General features: G+C 44.4%; 1 protein-coding gene across 1 annotated transcript in view; it reads right to left on the bottom strand.

Moving 5' to 3' along the window:
• LOC127003363 (zwei Ig domain protein zig-8-like) overlaps positions 1–19,041 on the bottom strand; it is an 81,154-nt gene that overhangs the window by 2,579 nt on the left and 59,534 nt on the right. Inside the window, exons 4-6 of the mRNA XM_050869897.1 lie at positions 6,220–6,350; positions 2,045–2,128; positions 266–350 (exon numbers count right to left, since the gene is read on the bottom strand). Of these exons, the coding sequence (XP_050725854.1) occupies positions 266–350; positions 2,045–2,128; positions 6,220–6,350 (300 nt within the window). The remainder of the gene's footprint in view (positions 1–265; positions 351–2,044; positions 2,129–6,219; positions 6,351–19,041) is intronic.

Here is a 19,041-nt window from a genome sequence, read left to right as displayed (position 1 = left end):
TCGCTCCTGGCAAGAAACAAAGGATCTCTTCATTTATTATTTTTCAGATGATTACTTGAGGATTTTACAGCATTGCAAGCGTATATATTTGATGTTCCGAGAGAAAAATGTGTGCAAGAAATATGATGGTACTTTAAAGCGCGGAAAACTAACTGAAGAGTTAAATGCATATTGCAGAAAGCCTTTCTCTCTGCGGGTGTGTGTGTGTGGTGTGTATGTGTGTGTGTGTGTGTGTGTATGTGTGTGTGTGTGTGTGTGTACTCACCATGAAGGACGTGTACTCTGAGCGTGGAGGCGGCGGTGTTGGAGGGGGCACACGTGTAGTTCCCGGTGTCCGAGGCGCGGGCATCCTGTAAGGGGAGGCACGTCACCCTCGCTACCTATTCCACCTTCTGCTCCTCCTCTTCCTCCTCCTCCTCCTACTACTACTACTACTACTACTACTACTACTACTACTACTCATCTTCCTGCTCTTGAAACTTTAAAAAAAACTAAATCATCCTAAATTAAATATGATATTTGTATTGTGTAGGAATATAAATAATTTAATGCCCTGTGAATAGATATTAACAAAAAAGCATATATATTTTTTTGTGCGAGAGAGAGAGAGAGAGAGAGAGAGAGAGAGAGAGAGAGAGAGAGAGAGAGGGGGGAGGTGTGTAATTATGATCAGCCGAAGACCACCAGTAACACGCGAGTAAAGTTTAGATTAGAGTAATGTATTCCCGAGGGGGGGCGAGAGGAGGAGCGGGATCAGAGGAGAGGAGGTGAGGTGAGAGGAGACGAAAGGAGAGGTAAAAAGAAAGGAAAAGAGAGGCGAGGAAAGGAGAGGAAAGGAAAGGAAGGAAAGGACTGGATATCAAATGAGAGGAAAGGAAAAGAAAGGAAAGGAGGGGAGAGGGAGTGAGAAGAGGGGAAAAGATTGGGAAGGAAAAGAAAGGAGAGGAGAAGCGAGGAGAGGAAAGGAAAGGAAGGAAAGGACTGGATATCAAATAAGAGGAAAGGAAAAGAAAGGAAAGGAGGGGAGAGGAAGTGAGAAGAGGGGAAAAGATTGGGAAGGAAAAGAAAGGAGAGGAGAAGCGAGGAGAGGAAAGGAAAGGAAAGGAAGGAAAGGAATGGAAATCAAAGGAGAGGAAAGGAAAGGAAAGGAGAGGAGAGGAGAGGGAGTGAGAAGAGGGGAAATGATTGGGAAGGAAAAGAAAGGAGAGAAAAAGCGGACTAGAGGAGAGGAGAGGTGGAGGTAGAGGCGTGGATGGTGAGAGATGAAATGGGAGCAGGGTGATGCGCGGGACGGTGGAGAACAAGGGCTGGAGGCTGCGGAGTGGAAGGAGTTAAAATATAGAGGAAAAATATTAGTGCGTTTGTGTTGCTTCCGATTTTGTTCTGCGACTTATCTTTTGAACAGGGATAGTTTTAATTAATTTGACTTAGTGAACAAAAAATGTATAATAAAGCGTTAATTGCACTGAGTTTATATAAAATGTGTGCTGTAATATTTCGTTTGTTTCTTTCTTTATTCTGAATATGAAAAATGAAAAAGAGGTTAAGAATAGAAAAGTATAGTTTAATCAGTGCAGCCTTGGTATCAATTTTATATTTTTCTTTTATCCATCCATCTAATTATACATACATACATACATACTTACATACATACATTCATATACATTCTATTTTTTTTCTTTTTTGTTCAGGGTCTAGAAACAAAAACAGAGACAAAAAGGGCCTGCTAGACGCTGCTCCAGTCAAAGGAAACACGAACGAGAGGCCAAAAGAGAGATCAGTTACATACATTCTCTCTCTCTCTCTCTCTCTCTCTCTGTCTATCTATCTATCTATTTATCTATCTATCTATCTATCTATCTAATGCTGTCTCTAAAATAAACTTCCTTCTTTTAGCTTCACTTATCTCTGCTTCTTCTCTTCCCTATCAATTGTGCAAACAAGTGAGATGTGGATGATTATTTATTTACCTTTTCTTCCCACTGTTCTACTTTCTGGCTCTCTTTATAAAATGACCTACAAAAGATTAGTCTCTTTTTCTCACCTGGATCAGCAGGTAACCGCTCGTCGTGTTGCCCCGCTCCGTCACGACCGTGATCCCGCCGCGTGGAGAGTCGTACTGGAGAGGCTGAGGGGGACGACTGCATGGTTACACACACACACACACACACACACACACACACACACACACACACACACACACACACACACACACACACACACACAGTAAGCCTTTGAAATGTATATGTACGTAGCGATTCATTAGTAAAGACTCAAATATAAGTTACGTCGAGTGTATATCATGCCTATTGCTATCAGAGAGAGAGAGAGAGAGAGAGAGAGAGAGAGAGAGAGAGAGAGGGAGAGGGAGAGGGCGAGAAGTAGAAAGAGAAGAAGATAAATAATGTAGAAAATCAATATAAAACGAGAATGGAGAAAGAGAGAAACGACGAAGGAAAAAATATTGTAGGAAAGTAGAATGGAATCAAGGAAGGAAGGAACAAAGACAGGTAGAGAGAGCGAAAAAATACAAGAGGAAGGAAGGAGAGGATATTGTAAAGTAGAGAGGAAGAAAGGGAGAGCGGGCCACACAGCTGTACTTTTAGGAGTGTGTCTTTTTCCCGTGGAGGAGGAAAAGGGTAAATACTGAAGTAGAGAAAGAAGTCAGGCAGCAAGGGAGAGAGAGGAAGGGAGGGGCGGGACACATTTAAGTACTGCTGTATGTGTGGGTCTCTTGGGTTAAAAGGGAGCATGGTAAAGAAGGACCGCTTTTTTTGGGGGGACTCTTCTACCCGCGACTCATCTTCTAAGTGCGGGACGATGCTCTTCCGGGGATGAGTAAACAGCAGCCCCTACGCTTAATTATTCACGTGGGAAAGGATACCCTGACGCAGGTGTGGCAGGGGCAGGTAGGGAGAGAGAGAGAGAGAGAGAGAGAGAGAGAGAGAGAGAGAGAGAGAGAGAGAGAGAGAGAGAGAGAGAGAGAGAGAGAGAGAGAGAGAGAGAGAGAGAGAGAGAGAGAGAGAGAGAGAGAGAGAGAGAGAGAGAGAGAGAGAGAGAGAGAGAGAGAGAGAGAGAGAGAGAGAGAGAGAGAGAGAGAGAGAGAGAGAGAGAGAGAGAGAGAGAGAGAGAGAGAGAGAGAGAGAGAGAGAGAGAGAGAGAGAGAGAGAGAGAGAGAGAGAGAGAGAGAGAGAGAGAGAGAGGAGAGTGTAATGAAGTCTAAGGAGGAAGAAGGAAAAGGACTCGACTCCCTCCTGTGGCATTCCTTCTTGCACCTCCTGACCTCTCCTTCCCTCTCTCTCTCTCTCCCTCCCTCTCTCCTGCCCTCCTTCTCTCGTTCTCCTCCTCTTCGTTCTCTCCTGCCCCACCCCCACCCCCCACCCCGACATATAAGCCACCGGGAGCACGCGATTAAGCTAACCACTCGATACACGGCTCTTATTAGCATTATTAATATTAACCAGACGTAACCTGGGGCATCGCGGCGCTAATTTCGAAGTATTAACATGCCTGAGAAGGAGAAGCAGAAAGAGACTCAGAGGAGGAGGAGGAGGAGGAGGAGGAGGAGGGACAAAAATAGTTAAATATGTAAAAAGATAATATAAAAATAGGAAAGAACGGAATTATAAGAGAAGGAAGACTGCAAGAGAATGAATCCAGTCAGATAATGAGACTTTAAGAAGAGGAAACCAGCATCTAATTTTGGCGTGTTAAGAGTCGGCCCGAAAGTATGAGTGAGAAGCAGTGAGAGGCAGGAGTGAGACAGGGAGGAGTGGGGAAGTGAAGGAGTGGGAGAGGGAGGAGAGCAGAGGTGGGAGGAAGCAATGAGGAGGGAAGAGTGTTAAGAGTCGGCCCAAAACTATGACTGAGGAGGAGTGAGACAGGCAGGAGTGGGGAAGTGAAGGAGTGGGAGAGGGAGGAGAGCAGAAGTGTGAGGAAGCAATCAGGAGGGAAACCAGGAGGAGGAGAAGAAGGAGGAGGAGGAGGTGAGTGTAAGAGGAGGAACATGGTTGGAATTTTTAGGGTGAAGGAAGAGCAGCTGGAGAATGAGAAGGATGAAGGAAACAATCAAAGAGGCAAGAGATGACTAAATAGATAAACAACTGAGGATGTATAATGAGAAAGAAATATAACCTCACTAACCTAACAAGGAAGGATGAAACGAACTCCTTAATTAACGAACAGACGAACACTGCGGGGTACGAAAAGATGTACGAGGAGGAGGAAGAAGAGGAAGAAGAGAGGAAACATGGAAACATGGAAACATGGAAATGCAGGCAACAGAAAGCCTATTGGCTCATTACGAGGTCGCCCGCTTGGGTGATTTAATCTGCTCGACCGCCACTTGGGGCTTGGTGAGCAGATGAAAGCACCTCGATATTGAGGAGCAGATGGAAGCCCCTCGTTATTCAGTTTACTCCTGACGCAGCGAAATGACGGTCGATTCTATATTTGAAGGAGTTGATGGTATTCGCATTTACTACTTCTGAGGGAAGATTGTTCCAGTGGCGGATGACTCGGTTTGAAAAGAAACTCCTTCCAATGTCTGTGTAACATCGACTCGACTGAATGGGTAAACCGTTATTTCTAGTTCTTGAGTTGGTTTGCAGTTCAAAGAATTTGGAGTAATCGACGTTATTGAACTTTTTTAGATACTTGAAGACTTGAATCATATCCCCTCGTAGGCGTCTTTTCTCCAATGTAAAGAGATTGAGTCGCTTGAGTCGTTCCTCGTACGGTTGAGCCCTGAAGGTTGGAATCATCTTTGTGGCGCGTCGTTGAATCCTTTCCAGTAAAGCAATGTCCTTTCTGTAATTGGGAGACCAGAACTGCACTGCATACTCGAGGTGCGGTCTTACCATGGAATTATACAAGGATAGCATCACGTCTGGTGTTTTACACTCGAAGTTCCTCGCTATGAACCCGAGCATAATGTTGGCCTTGTTGTATGCTTTTTTACAGTGATTCGCGTGTTTCAGGTCACTGCTGATAGTGACTCCAAGATCCTTTTCCTCCTGCATCGCTTGCAGAGGTCTCCCATTCATGATGTATGTGTGGTTACTATTTTGGGACCCAATGTGCATGACTTTGCATTTGTCAACATTAAAAGACATTTGCCATTTTTCCGACCATTCGATAATGTGATTGAGGTCTTTCTGAATGATTTCGCAGTCGGTCTATGTGAGGGCATCTCCACCCACCTTGGTGTCATCTGCAAATTTCGATATTGTGGATTTCAGTCCTGATTCTAGGTCATTGATATATATGATAAAGAGGATGGGTCCCAGCACTGACCCTTGAGGCACTCCACTATATAGTGACTGGTAGCCAATCGGAAGGCTGTCCGTTGAGTAGTACTCGTTGTTTTCTGTCGGTGAGCCAATCTCTTATCCACGCGATCAGATTGGCTCCGATGCCCGCCGAGTGCAGTTTCTCAAGGAGTCGCTCGTGCGGTACCTTGTCGAAGGCTTTCTGAAAGTCCAGGTATATAACATCACTGGGGATGTGGGCATCCCAGTTCTTATATATAGGAGGAGTAGGAGGAGGAGGAGGTGAGGAGGAGTAGTAGGAGACAGAAACCTAAGGAAGCCTCCCTCTACTCGTGTCTTCCTCACCATGCGTCCTTGTTTTCGAGGCCCAGATACAGTCTTGTCCCGGAGGCTGAAGACAAAGGCATGCGATGAAAGAACAAAAGAAGGCAAAGGGGAGAATGAATGACCCCGGGCACGACGCCATTGTGAGAGAGAGAGAGAGAGAGAGAGAGAGAGAGAGAGAGAGAGAGAGAGAGAGAGAGAGAGGGAGAGGGAGAGGGGGGTGTATAATAATAATGGACGTGAGAGACAACAATGGAACAAGAGCAAGAGAAGTGAGTGACGGATTTCTTTTTTTTTTGTAACATGAGATGCGTGTGTCTTTTTTTTTTGTCTGTGTCTGCGTTTTTTTTGTGTGTGTGTTTGTCTGTCATGCAAGGGCGTTCGTCTGTTTTTACTTCTTTTCTTACCAATTCATGAACACGTACACACACATATACACACACACACACACGCACACGCACACCACCACCGCCACCACCGCCAACATAGCCACCATCATCATTCACTTACCAAAAACACCATCAATTTTCACAAAGCGACGCACGCAACACCAATCTTCATAAAATTGAATGCAGACCTCATTTTCTGACGCGTCTCTCCACTTTCTCGCCGCGCCCGCACTCACCTGGCCGTTGTGGGTCCACTTGATGTAGTCTGGCGGCTCAGGTGTGTGACTGATAACGCAGGTGAGGTTGATCGTCGAGCCCATGTCCACGTGCATGTCCGGGGAGCCGATGATGTCCGCCTGGGGTGCAGCTGGAGCGGGGGAATAGAGTGGGTGTTATAATTGTTACTCTTGCAGATTAAGAGAGTTGGGGAGGTAGACAAAGAATGGGACAGAGGGGTTAATCCTTGCTTTGATGTTTGCTTGCCAATAGTGTCCGCCTGAGGTGCAGCTGAGGCGAGAGAACCGAGTGTGTTAGTGTTGTCGTTTCCTTTGCTGTCGAGGTGCTGGAGAAAGAATGGGAATGAGGGGTTAATCGCTATTCTGATGTTTACCTGCTGGTCTGGGGTGTCTTTGCCGTCTGCTGAGATGGGAAGAATAGATTTGTTATGTATTATTTTGGCTCTCGCTTTTCCTTGGGAGTTGGCTTGGCTTATAACGGGTGGGGGGACTCAAAAAAGCTAGTGATGTTGTGAGAGTTAACGTGCGTGATAAGCTTGGTTTTATGTTTTTTTTACTCTGGCAAGCAGCTCATATAGACGGTGTACACAGTTTTGCCGTTCAGCTGTTTTAATACAATAGCAGACTCGTTCAGAGCTAGACAATAAACAGAGGAATAAAATAACCATTTGGAACGTTCACAGTAAGCCTGATATCATAATCTTTACATTTTTAACCTGGATAGCAGCAGAGAGGGAACAAAAACACGTCTATTTTTTTAACGTTATTGTTTGACGAGAGATGGAGAAATATATTTTTCCCTGACTAAGCTTGGTATTAAGTCTTTTGCCATTTTTAGCATTTTTAGGCCGGAAAGGGAAGGCTAAGGGCTACAAAGGAAGTAAGGGATCAGAGCATCATTATTTATATTAAACAGAACAACGCCCGAGGTATATGTTAGTGTCTTTTCCATAATTAATAGTGTAGGTAGAAGCAGGTCGTGGGAGAGGCTGGAAACGCGGGGAAGCAGAAGTTCTCGAAGTACTGGTGAAGTCATCATCGTTGCCTTTGGTACTATAATGGCGGTCATTGTCTCCGGGATAAAGTTTGGCGGCGAGTGTGTCATCTCGCAGAGCACTTACCAGCAACACCGACCCGACACTGAATGCCTCATGAAAGTTTAGGAGAGCTGCAAAATTATACCACCACCGTCACCACCACAACAATCGCGACCCTCATTACGACCATCCTATTCCCACCATCAGGACCACTACCTTATCAAAACGTCATAAAATTACTTGAGAGCGTACACCATTTTTTACATCATGTTCTATTATACCTTCATTCATTCCCCTATTTTCCCCTCGTCCCTCTGTTTCCTGTTGAGTCTGGCATCTCTCCCTTCCCCTGCCCCTTCTGTATGCCCTAACATTCTCTTCCCTGGTTCCCCTACTCCTATAACCCTTTCCAATACTCCCCTCACCTTCCCCCTGTCTGTCCATCCCTCCCTTTCTCCCCAGTTTGTCCATTCGTCCAGACAAATTCCCCATGAGTAAGGCTTGTTAGGAATGGTCAATGTCTGGTTCCAGGAAAGAGTACAGCCTGGAAAATTCAAGAGTGATAGTCCCTTTCCCTCTCCACATACTCCTCTTGTATTTTGATATTCTCCATTCAGGGTTTCCTATGCGTACACTACTTCAACATTGTATGAGCACTTCTCTGTTTTCAGTGTAGATCGTCTTCCTTTTCCTCCTCCTCTTTCTTACTTCTACTTTTCTAACTCGATATTCTTTTTCTTCTTTTCGTCCTCCGGTTATTTTTACTTGCTTCATTTCCTTTTACCCCTCTTCCTTCTCCTTCTCCTCCTCCTTACTTTTGCTCCTCCTCCTCCTCCTCCTCCTCCACTTCTGCTCTTCATTCCCTTTCTCCTCGTCTTCTTCGTACTCGTCCTCCTCCTCTTCATTTTTTTTTCAGTTCGTCCTATTTTTACTTCTTCCTCCTCCTCCTCTTCCTCCTACTCCTCCTCGCCCTCTTCCTCCTCCTCGCCCTCCTACTCCTCGTCCCTCTTGTCCCCATTTCTCTCCTCTTCCTCCTCTTCTTCCTCCCCGCTGGCTCCTCCTTTGTAGTCTCTGTGTCCTATCAAGACTTGTTTGTATTGAGGACGCAGCCTGTGCTACCGCGCGTTTGTGTTCAGGTCGTGGTGTCTGTGCCTGTTTGTCATGGTCGTAGCAGCGGCTGGGGGTGGTTGGGGGTGGCTGGTGTGTGTGCGGTAAGCTGGCGTGTATAATCTAGTGTTGTCTGTGCTTGGTGCTGTGTCGAGAGAGTGTTGCTTTGCTGCCTCGAGACGCTCTTTGCTTTGCTTTGCTCTAGTCAAGGTCATAGATTTTTTCACTCGTTTTTTTTGTGTCTAGAAAACTTTTTGAGGCTAAGGTATCATTTCCGGGAGGAGAGTTAATTAACAACGGAGAGTGTGTGTTTCTTTTCCTCTTCGTCGTCCTCTTCCGCCTTCTCATTTTCTCTCTCTTCTTCCTCATTCTCCTCCTCCCTGAAGGCGCCACAGGGAAACAAAAGAGGAAGAAAGCGTAATGCACATCTTCTCCTCAGTGTCACCTCGGTCGCTGCTTCCCATGCGGCGCCGCGGCCCGAGACTGACAGTGATCGGGGAAGCGAGCCGCCCACAGTCTGTCTTGCCGGGACCCGAGGCCGGAATACGGGCATAAATATTCAACGCTGCATTATTCAGTCTCGTTGCCATGCCGCGTGTGTATATGCGGTCGTGTTGGGGTTACGATAGTTTAGGGTAGATGAGGTAACGTTAGGCCGTGGTAAGGTAGCTGGATTGTTATATATTTTGTCTTTGCTCCGTATTTTTAATTTGTTTTCGTGTGTTACTTTGTCTCGGTCTAAAGAAGTCAGAAATGATATATGATAGCAACCCTCACTCCACAAGCTGCTCCTCTTCCCTATCTTCCTATCCCTTTTCCTCTTCCTCCTCTTCCTATTCTTATTCTTCTTATCATTCTCTTCTTATCCCCTCTTCTCTTCCTCCTTCTCTTCCTATCCCTTTTCCTCTTCCTCCTCTTCCTCCTCTTCCTATTCTTGTTCCTCTTATCATTCTCTTCTTATCCCCTCTTCTCTTCCTCCTTCTCTTCCTATCCCTTTCCCTCTTCCTCCTCTTCCTCCTCTTCCTATTCTTGTTCCTCTTATCATTCTCTTCTTATCCCCTCTTCTCTTCCTCCTTCTCTTCCTATCCCTTTTCCTCTTACTCCTCTTCCTCCTCTTCCTATTCTTGTTCCTCTTATCATTCTCTTCTTATCCCTTCTCCTCGTTCTCCTTCTCTTTCTATCCTTTTTCCTACTCCTCCTCCTTCATATATGTTTGATGCCTCGAGCGAGAACTTTTAATATATTTCCTCCTCACTACGTCCACTCGGTGTAAACCTTTCTCCACCCGCTGTTAGGTGCTCTATTGATGGTGGTACGTTCATGCCTGCAGCCACCAGTGTCCAAAAGAATGGCGTGGTGAACCGGGCGACGATGAGGGCAGAAAGAACGTGAGGTGAAAACTTATGGAAGGGGTTCACAACTTGGGTAAATTTGCATTCTTAATGGTACTTATAACCTTGGTCGAGAGCGTGTGACCGCATTCCAAAAATACCAGTCAGAGAGAATGGCGTAGGGAGCAGGGCGGATATAGGAGCAGACAGCACGTTATGGGAGAATTTATGGGGTGGAAGGTGTACGGCATTAGTCGATTTTACCTTCTTTATCGTTATATATAGCTTTGGGTACGGGAACAGTCACAATACAAGGACTGCAACCAAAAGAGAAGACCTAGATAAGAGGGAGTTTACGGCAGAGGATTTAAGCTTAGAGAGAGCGAGAGATAGATAGATAGATAGATAGATAGACAGATAGATAGATAGAGAGAGAGAGAGAGACAAAGAAACGCAGAAAGAAAGTATCAATATAAGAAAGAGAGGAGGGAGCAAACAAACTTACTAAGAAGAAAGTCAGGCAGCCAACTGAAGTGATCAATAAGTGTCAAGAAGTGTCAATGGCGTTTCACTTACTTTTTTCTTCGGGTTTTGTAAGTTTGCGGGATGGAAATTGCTCTGCGTCTCCATCATTCGCGCGGACTCTCCAAACTTTGCCTCGGCGGCCCCGGGGAAGCGGGATACGAGGGCCGACTATTTTAAGCCAGTCAGTAGTGAAATATTCGGAGCAGTTGCCGTAGAGTTTCTCAATATCCATCACGAGGAGGAGATGGAGCACTTCTACCATCACCACCACCATCACCACCATCACCACCACCACCCTCTTCCTCTTCCTTCTCCTCCTCCTCCTCGCCATGGATCCTATATCTTCGTCACTCTGCCTGTTCCATTATCTTTTCTGCTCTTCTTCCTCCTCTTCTCTGTTTCTCCTCCTTTTCCTTCCACTTCCGTTACTCCTTCCCTACCTCTTTCTCCCTCTTCCCTATTGTTTCTTCCCTCTACTCCTCTGTTACTACTCCTCCTCCTCTTCATCCTCCTCCCCTACCTAATATTCCTCTTCCTCTTCTTTCTGTGTTGTTACTTCTTCCTTACCTCCTCCTCCCCCTCTTCCACTTCCTATTTTGCTACTTTTCTCTTAGCTCCTTCTCCTTCTCTTCTTCCTTTTTATGTTACTAATCCCAAACCTCCTCCTCCTCCTCCTCCTCCTTCTCCTCCTCCTGCTCCTTCTCCCTCCCTTCTCTCCCCTCCTCCTCCTCCTCCTCCTCCTCCTCCTCTTTTGGGATATGCTGCATATTTTTCTTAGAGGGAGGGGGGGCGCAGCGGGGAGTTGGGGAGGGGAGAGAGTTTGCCCCCCAAAAGGGATTCAAGGAAGGGCAACACCTGGAATTCCTTTTTTTTCTCACCTGTCTCGCCTCGTCCAGCTTTACCCGTCCGCGTTATTTTATTCTCTTCGCATATTTCATTTTTCCGCCCGTAAAATATTTTCTCACGTCGGTGTAGAATTCCAGTTTCAATATTATTTTCTTACTCTCTCATTCTTGTCCTCTCGTCCTTTTGTTTCGTTACTTTTTTTTTTTTGGTGGGTTATTGTTTTGGATTTTTATTTTTAGGATTTCTGATGATGATAAAAAGCAACCTAATTTTTTTTTCAAGTATAAATGCGAGAGAGAGAGAGAGAGGACATTTAAACATTAATATTCATCACATAATTACGGATGAGAAAAGCTGTAAGTATGCCGCATTACGCATTTCGCAGCATCGTTTTTTATCTTTTTCTCTGATATATATGTTAATAATTTGCTTTTTTGTTCTCTTTCCGCGCCGAGGGAAGGTCCCGGCGTGCAGCGGCTATTTAAGGAGTTTTGTTAGAATTCGTTGCGTTGAATTTTCCTCGAGATATTTTTTAGCACTGGCAAATTACGTTGATTTTGGCGTTACGCGTTTTTTTTTCCTTCATGCAAAGAGTAGACAGAGAGTGGGTCAGGTAGTAGAACAAAGAAGGCAGATGGTAATGATAATGGGGGAGGGAGAGGAAAGACGAGGGCGAGATACAGACATGGATAATGATGGTGATAATGAGGATGGTGACGATGGCAAGATTTATCATTATCGTAAACGTTTTCACTATAATAACAAACACCAAATTCCTACCAAAAAATTGATAATGATAAGAGTATAAGAGAAAAAGAAGGGGAAAGAAGTGGACGATAACGAGAAAGAAAACGAGGAGAAAGAGAACGAGGAGGAGGGAAAGAACGAATGGCAGAGAGAAAGAAGGTAGAGGATAAGGTTTAGAGGGAAGAGAAAACAGAGAAGAGGGCGAGACAAACATGGACTTGGTCAGGTAGAGAGAGAAAGCAGGAAGAGGGTAAGACATAGGGGAAAGGAAGAGGGGAAAGAGGAGAGTACCTGACATATATATACTAAGTTATGTAGAAGGATAAGTATGGAAAGGGAGATGAAAAGGGCAAATGATGTGGTGTGAGACTGGCATGGAGGAGGAGAAGGCTGAATGTGGTGTGGTAGAGGAGGAGGAAGGAAGGGCAAGGGGGAAGGGGCTGGGTGTTGCCTCAGGGGAAGGGAGGGTCGGGGGGAGGGAGTGAAGCTTGGGGTTTGGGCGGCCACGATGACGGTAATAAAATGTTATGGTTTTGTCCCTGAGGCTTCCTGTGCAGGGCTTCAGCTTTATAATATCCCGCATTACTGAATATTTTTCCCTCTGTCTTCCAGTCTATCTATATGTCTTTCTGTCTGCTCCTGTGTCTTTATCTGTCTCTGTCTGTCTATCTCTCTGTCTGTGTTTGTCTGTGTTTGTGTGTGTGTCTGTCTCTCTGTCTGGATGTGTGTCTGTGTTTGTCTGTGTTTGTCTGTGTGTCTGTCTCTCTGTCTGGGTGTGTGTCTGTGTTTGTCTGTGTTTCTGTCTCTCTGTTTGGGTGTGTGTCTGTGTTTGTCTATCTTTGTGTGTGTATATATGTCTGTCCGTCTGTGTGTGTGTCTGTGTTTGTCTGTGTTTGTCTGTGTGTCTATGTCCCTGTCTGTGTTTATCTGTGTGACTATCTCTCTGTCTGGGTGTGTGTCTGTGTCTGTCTGTCTTTGTGTGCGTGTATCCGTCTGTCCGTCTGTCTGTCTACTTCTGTCTGTCTCGTAATGTGTTTCCCTGAGGTATATTTTTCTCGAGGAGTTAATTTTCCCGCCAGGAAGTAATGAGGAAGCCATTATTGTTCTTTTTGTCCGCGAATGTGCGCACAATAGCGAGTGTTCAGTAATATTTTGAGTTTGTTTCAGTTTGCTTTTTCTTTCCAGCCTCCTGATGTTAATTTTCGCCTCCCGTGACCCCGGAGAAAGAGTTTGACTTAGTCCACATTATTATTATTATTATTATTATTATTATTATTATTATTATTATTATTATTATTATTATTATTATTATTATTATTATTATTATTATTATTATTATTATTATTATTATTATTATTATTATTATTATTATTATTATTATTATTATTATTATTATCATCATTCGTATTGTTATTCTTGTATTTATTTTTTCTTATTTTCCAACTTTCCTGGTATGTGTTCTTGCTCACCTCCTCGTCCTCTTTACCCTCTTTCTCCTCTTCCTCACCCGACTCCTAATTTTCTTGTTATTCTTTTGTATTTATTTTTATAGTTTCCTCATTCCCGACACATTCCCGTCCTGCTATCCGTTCTTTCCCTCCTCCTCCTCCTTCTCTTTCTCCTCGTCCTCACCCTACTCCTCCTTATTCTCTTTTTATCCTTTTTATTTTTTCCTCATTCCCCAACACATTCTCCTCCTCCTATTCGTTCTTTCCCTCCTCCTCTTTCTCTTTCTCCTCGTTATCTTTCTCGTTATCGTCCACTTCTTTCCCCTTCTTTTTCTCTTCTCTCCTTATCAGTATCATTTTTTGGGGTAGGAGTTTGGTGTTTGTTACTATAATGAAAACGTTTACGATAATGATAGATCTTGCCATCGTCACCATCCTCATTATCACCGTCATTATCTCGTCACTGTCATCATCGTAGTCGTCCTCCCCTCATTACCGTCACCATCGATGTCATCACCACTAGACATTAACGACCTGTGCTGGGAGTGGCTAACAAGGCCAAATAGGGTCGTTAACGGCGTGTGCATGTACGTGTGTGTGTGTGTGTGTGTGTGTGTGTGTGTGTGTGTGTGTGTGTGTGTTCTGGATGGCCGCCAACGCTGACAAGACATACACTTTCGATCAGTAAATCACGTTATAAAATCTTTTGTGTCCTCCGTCCCTGAGAACTGATTATCAAGCCAACAACACCCTTTATGTTTCTCTCTCTCTCTCATATACCTTTTTATTTTTCGTTTATTCTTCCTTTTCAATTTTTATTCATTTTTTATATCAATTTACTATCCTCCTCCTCCTTCTCCTCCTCCTCTTCCTCAATCTCTACAATCCTTTTCCATTCCTTTGTATTTTTTATTCCATTTTCACTCCCTTCTCTAACTCGCTTCCTCTCCTCTCCTCCGCGCTGAAGTTTTCCTACTTTCTTTCAAAATCTTATGAGTTTTCTTAACTTACCCCATCTCTCTCTCTCTCTCTCTCTCTCTCTCTCTCTCTCTCTCTCTCTCTCTCTCTCTCTCTCTCTCTCTTTCTCTCTCTCTCGGTATATTTTAACTTTTCCTTATTTTCCTTGCCTTCCCTCCTCTTTCGTCTGTCTGCCTGTCTATCTGTGTGTTTGTTATGCCAGTCAGTACCTTAGTGTGTGTGTGTGTGTGTGTGTGTGTGTGTGTGTGTGTGTGTGTGTGTGTGTGTGTGTGTGTGTGTGTGTGTGTGTGTGTGTAATCATCGTCAAGTGGGGTGTACACTCCTTCCCCTTACCTCTTCAATCCATTTATAGACAGAATACTCAATGCCTGTCTCTTGCATTTGTTCCTCATCCTTATCTCTGTGTATCCATGTCTGGTCGGTAACAAAAGGGGGCATGCACTTCCTCTTTCCCTCACCTCTTGAAGTCCCTGAAGTGTCCATAGAAACGGCACGCTCATTGTATTTGTTTCTCATTCAGGTGTTATTGTTGCACCAACGTCTCAGGATACAACAGCACGAGGCAGTGATACAAGCGTTCAGTCATTTGGGCGGAGGGCGTCAAAAGCAACGGCGGGTTCTTTGTGGCTGCACCGATTTCTCAGGGAGGTGATTGCAGTCCTCCCTCTCCCGCCCCGTCCCCTCTTCCCTCTCATGGCAGTGCGAGTCTTTGTTGGGTCTGAATGGCGAGGAGGGATGAGCTTCTGGTGTCCATTTGCCTCTGGAATGGGTTATTTGAGGCTCGCAGTGAGTGACGGGCCCTCAGCCAGGCACTCACTCGGCCCTTGCTGCTCCTTCCCTTTATCTGGTTCCACTTCTTGTCGTTTCTTTCTCCTCCTCTTCACCATGACTCCATCCCTCCGTCGTGTTTTCTCTTTTCTTTCAGTTTTCTCTCTTTTCTCTAATTTCTATTTCTCTCGAAGTGACAGTATTGCTCCGTCCTGTTCTTTCTCTTCCTTTTTCGTTATTTTTTTTATACCTTCACTTATTTCTTTTACTTCCTTTCATTTGAACACCATTATTTATTATTTGTCCTCATTTCTATCATATATACAAGCTTGTTTTTTCTCTCCTTATGTTGGTGTTTTTAGCTTGAACATTCTCAGGGCGCAAGACAGATTACCAGGATGTAAAAAGTGTTTGACGTCATCGGAAGGACCGGGATGGGGCTGATGGGAGAGGCGGCACACGACAGGTTGATTGCTGACAGGAAGGATGCGGCAACAATACGTATACAAAAGGGAGTTATTTGCAGCACACACTTAATAATAAAACATGCAATATTTACCTTCATCAGTAATGTTTTCCACAAGTTTTTAATCACCACACGAGGCCTCGAGTGCTCATTAATGACGACATAAATATCTCGAATAAAAATGCGTGTTTGTTTGGCGCTCGTGTGTGTGTGTGTGTGTGTGTGTGTGTGTGTGTGTGTGTGTGTGTGTGTGTGTGTGTGTGTCCATCAGTCTTAATTAACAGCTCATCATCCTCCACTCCTTCATTGTCTTTGCAAAGTAATAATACGTTCAGATAATGAATTGGGACTTTATTTTTATGATCGTTAAAACATATTTGTCGTTGCCTTTTATTTCCGGCGGACATTTTGATATTAAAGATGAATGGAGTTGTGTTTTTAATTATCTTCTCGTTCGTAATAATTAATGTTTGAGGGAGTGTCCACTAGATGATCATATGACTAATTCATGAAAGTTTGCTATTTGTATTTACACCTGGTTTGTTCTATTGTATATGTAAATCATGTATCTATCTGTATCTATCTACCTATTTTTTTCATTTAGTCTATTTCTTTCATCTGTGTATAGCCGTCTACCTCTCTATTTATCCATGCATGTCACTTTTCCAAAATGTTATATGAGAAGAAATATTTCTCCGAAAAAATATTGAAAAAATGTTTTACCGAGAGGTTAAAAGATGACCCGAGGGAATAAATGTTTCGTCATTCTCACAGCGTACACAGAAACAGGTTCACACACACACACACACACACACACACACACACACACACACACACACACACACACACACACACACACACACACACGCACGCACGCACGCACGCACGCACGCACACACACACACACACACACACACACACACACACACACACACACACACACACACACACACACACACACACACACACACACAGAAATTCTGCAGCGATGTTTCCCGCGAGTTGCACAACAAATCGGAAAAGTAGGAACAAGTATTGGAAAAAGAGCATCGGATTATGCCTCAAAAAATATAAATTCAACAGATATTTTTCTTTTTCCAGTAAATTCCTTTGATGAGGCGGACGAGCACAACGAGCGCCGCCAGGATACTAGATATTCAGTGGCGGTTCCGTCTGCCTTCCAATGCGACGTTTGGGGACGCGGAAAATATATATGTTGTGGAATTTATCGCGAGGGGATTTATTTGTGTGAGCAGAGTACATGTCTTGATGCTTTGTTGTTTTAAAGTTTTGTGGGTAAGTAATAACTTTAAACGTTAGACCGAAACAATATAACAGTTTATTTCGTAGGTTGGTGAGTTTAGGTTACGTTGAACTAGGTTGATCAGGTTAATTAGGTTGTGTGTTAGATGATGCGGTATGTTGACAAGCCATATGTATTAAAGCTGGGTCATTATCAACTATAATTCTTTACCGTTGACAGAACTCAGAGGTCATTGATCAGGTGCTTGATATAAAGGTTTACACTAAATAATTTAATAAAAGAACCTTAATCAACTCCACACCTTTAATCTTCTCAACACAAAAACTTACTCTTTTATCTTTGGCTTAAGCGAAGAGTAAACTTTTCACATGTTGTATTATAAGTTTGGGTGTGTCAAGGTGCGTGTGGGGGAGCGGGCGCGGGCGTGTGAGGGCGTGCGAGTGTTTGTCCATTGTTGACTCCAGGTGCGAGGCGGAGGGGACAAGGGGGGCTGTGGGGGGGGGGGCATGGCCCTGAGGGGTGAGAGGGGACGTGGATGGGCTGCTCAGGTTTGTAAAGTTAAATTGGTGTCCTGAACTCTTCCTCAACTTGTGTCCATTGCTCTGTGTGTGTGTGTGTGTGGTGTGTGTGTGTGTGTGTGTGCGTGAGTGTGAGTGAGTGACGTATCGAAATTCGTGTTGTTTTCAAGAGTAACTGTGTGTTTGTGTCGGGGTGCAGTAGAGGAAGGTTTATAGATGATGTAATGGGTAGAGAGGAGGAGGAGGAGGAGGAGGAGGAGGAGGAGGAGGGGAGCGAGTGCGAGTGAGTGCAGGAGTAATGGTCGTGAAGTGGCGGTGCTGGATGGTGGGGGCGTGACATGTGGTGCTGGCAAGGATAAGTGTTGACGAGAGACATGTATTGATTGTCTGAGGCTGTCTGGTGGTGGTGGTGGTGGTGGGAGGATAGGGGTGTTAGTGGGGATATATATTCATATCACTGACGGATTAAAAACAAAGTATATCTATTTTCATTAATTCACACACACACACACACACACACACACACACACACACACACACACAACAATATGAGTAAGGTTAAGTATAAAAATCTGAAACAAAAATCAAAGACAGCCCACCATGCATCACATCCCTTGCCGAACAGGACACATGACGACCAAACGACTGGAGGGGAATGACTGAGAGCTGGAGAGAGACCAGGCAGGAGTGTCAAGGAATGTATGGGTAGTAGAAACTGTGCTGGAGTGTCAATAAAGTATCATTCAGTAAAGTTAGGCTGAGAAATAGAAGCTAAATCGATGAAAAACTAAACAGAAACTAGACAAGACCTAAAGGGAAGCATCCTATCAAGCTACAAAGGTTAGAGATCGCGGCAGAGACCGGGGTTAGGGGAAAGGGGAGAAAGTGACACAGTGAAGGCATGTGCACGCCTCCCCTACACCCGAGGCGGAAAATGAAGCGGAGGGAAGCGTGGCAGGTCTTTGGTAGCACGTTGAGGGAGGAGGCGACGCCCTGCACGGGACAGCTGCTGAGATTGGCTGTTTTTGTCCTGGCGTTGAGGGGCGGAAAGGTGACAGAGCGAGGTGTGGCGGCGGGGATGGTGGCAGCGGTAGGGTAATGGGGAGAATATACCATAGGGAATAGTGGATGTGGTGGTGGGGGGAAGGAAATGTGGGAATATATATTAGGTGTTTTTTGGTTGTTGTTGTTGCTTTTGCTGTGTGGTCGTTCTAGTGGTGGTGATGGTAGTGATAATGGTAAAAAAAGTAGTTTGTTAAGAGAAAATGGATTGTGATATTGTAGCAATGTAGCAATGGGGACAACTTGTACACATTCATATTAGTGGAGACATGCGGGATATTTGGCTTAGGAATAGAGGTTTTGATAAGTGTAACCAGCGTGGCAGCCATTTGGTGAGCGCCAGTACGATGGATCAGTATAAGAAAAGGATAAATTGGATCATAGAATAAAGAATAGGTGGTGAAAGATCTTTGCTGAATTGCAATGTGCATGTTTTGTTCATGTATATTTTTATTCACGCAAAAGATAAAGAAGTGATCGATCAAAAAGCGTGAACATGCGTGATTCACTTCCAGAGTCATTAATATATTTTTTTCAATTTGTGAGGGAAATTAGTCTAGTCTCATGCATATTCCATGTCCCTCAGAAACCAAAAGAGAGATGAATTATTAAATACCTGGGAATTGCGTCGCCGCGATTGCTGTGTTCTTTCAAAACTGGCCAATGAAATGACACCGATTACATCAAATTTTCATGCAGCCCGGAGCGTGAATCACTGTGATAAT

Source organism: Eriocheir sinensis, chromosome 25, assembly GCF_024679095.1.
Source record: "Eriocheir sinensis breed Jianghai 21 chromosome 25, ASM2467909v1, whole genome shotgun sequence".
Lineage (NCBI taxonomy): Eukaryota > Metazoa > Arthropoda > Malacostraca > Decapoda > Varunidae > Eriocheir > Eriocheir sinensis.
This window is presented reverse-complemented; position numbering and strand designations above follow the sequence as displayed.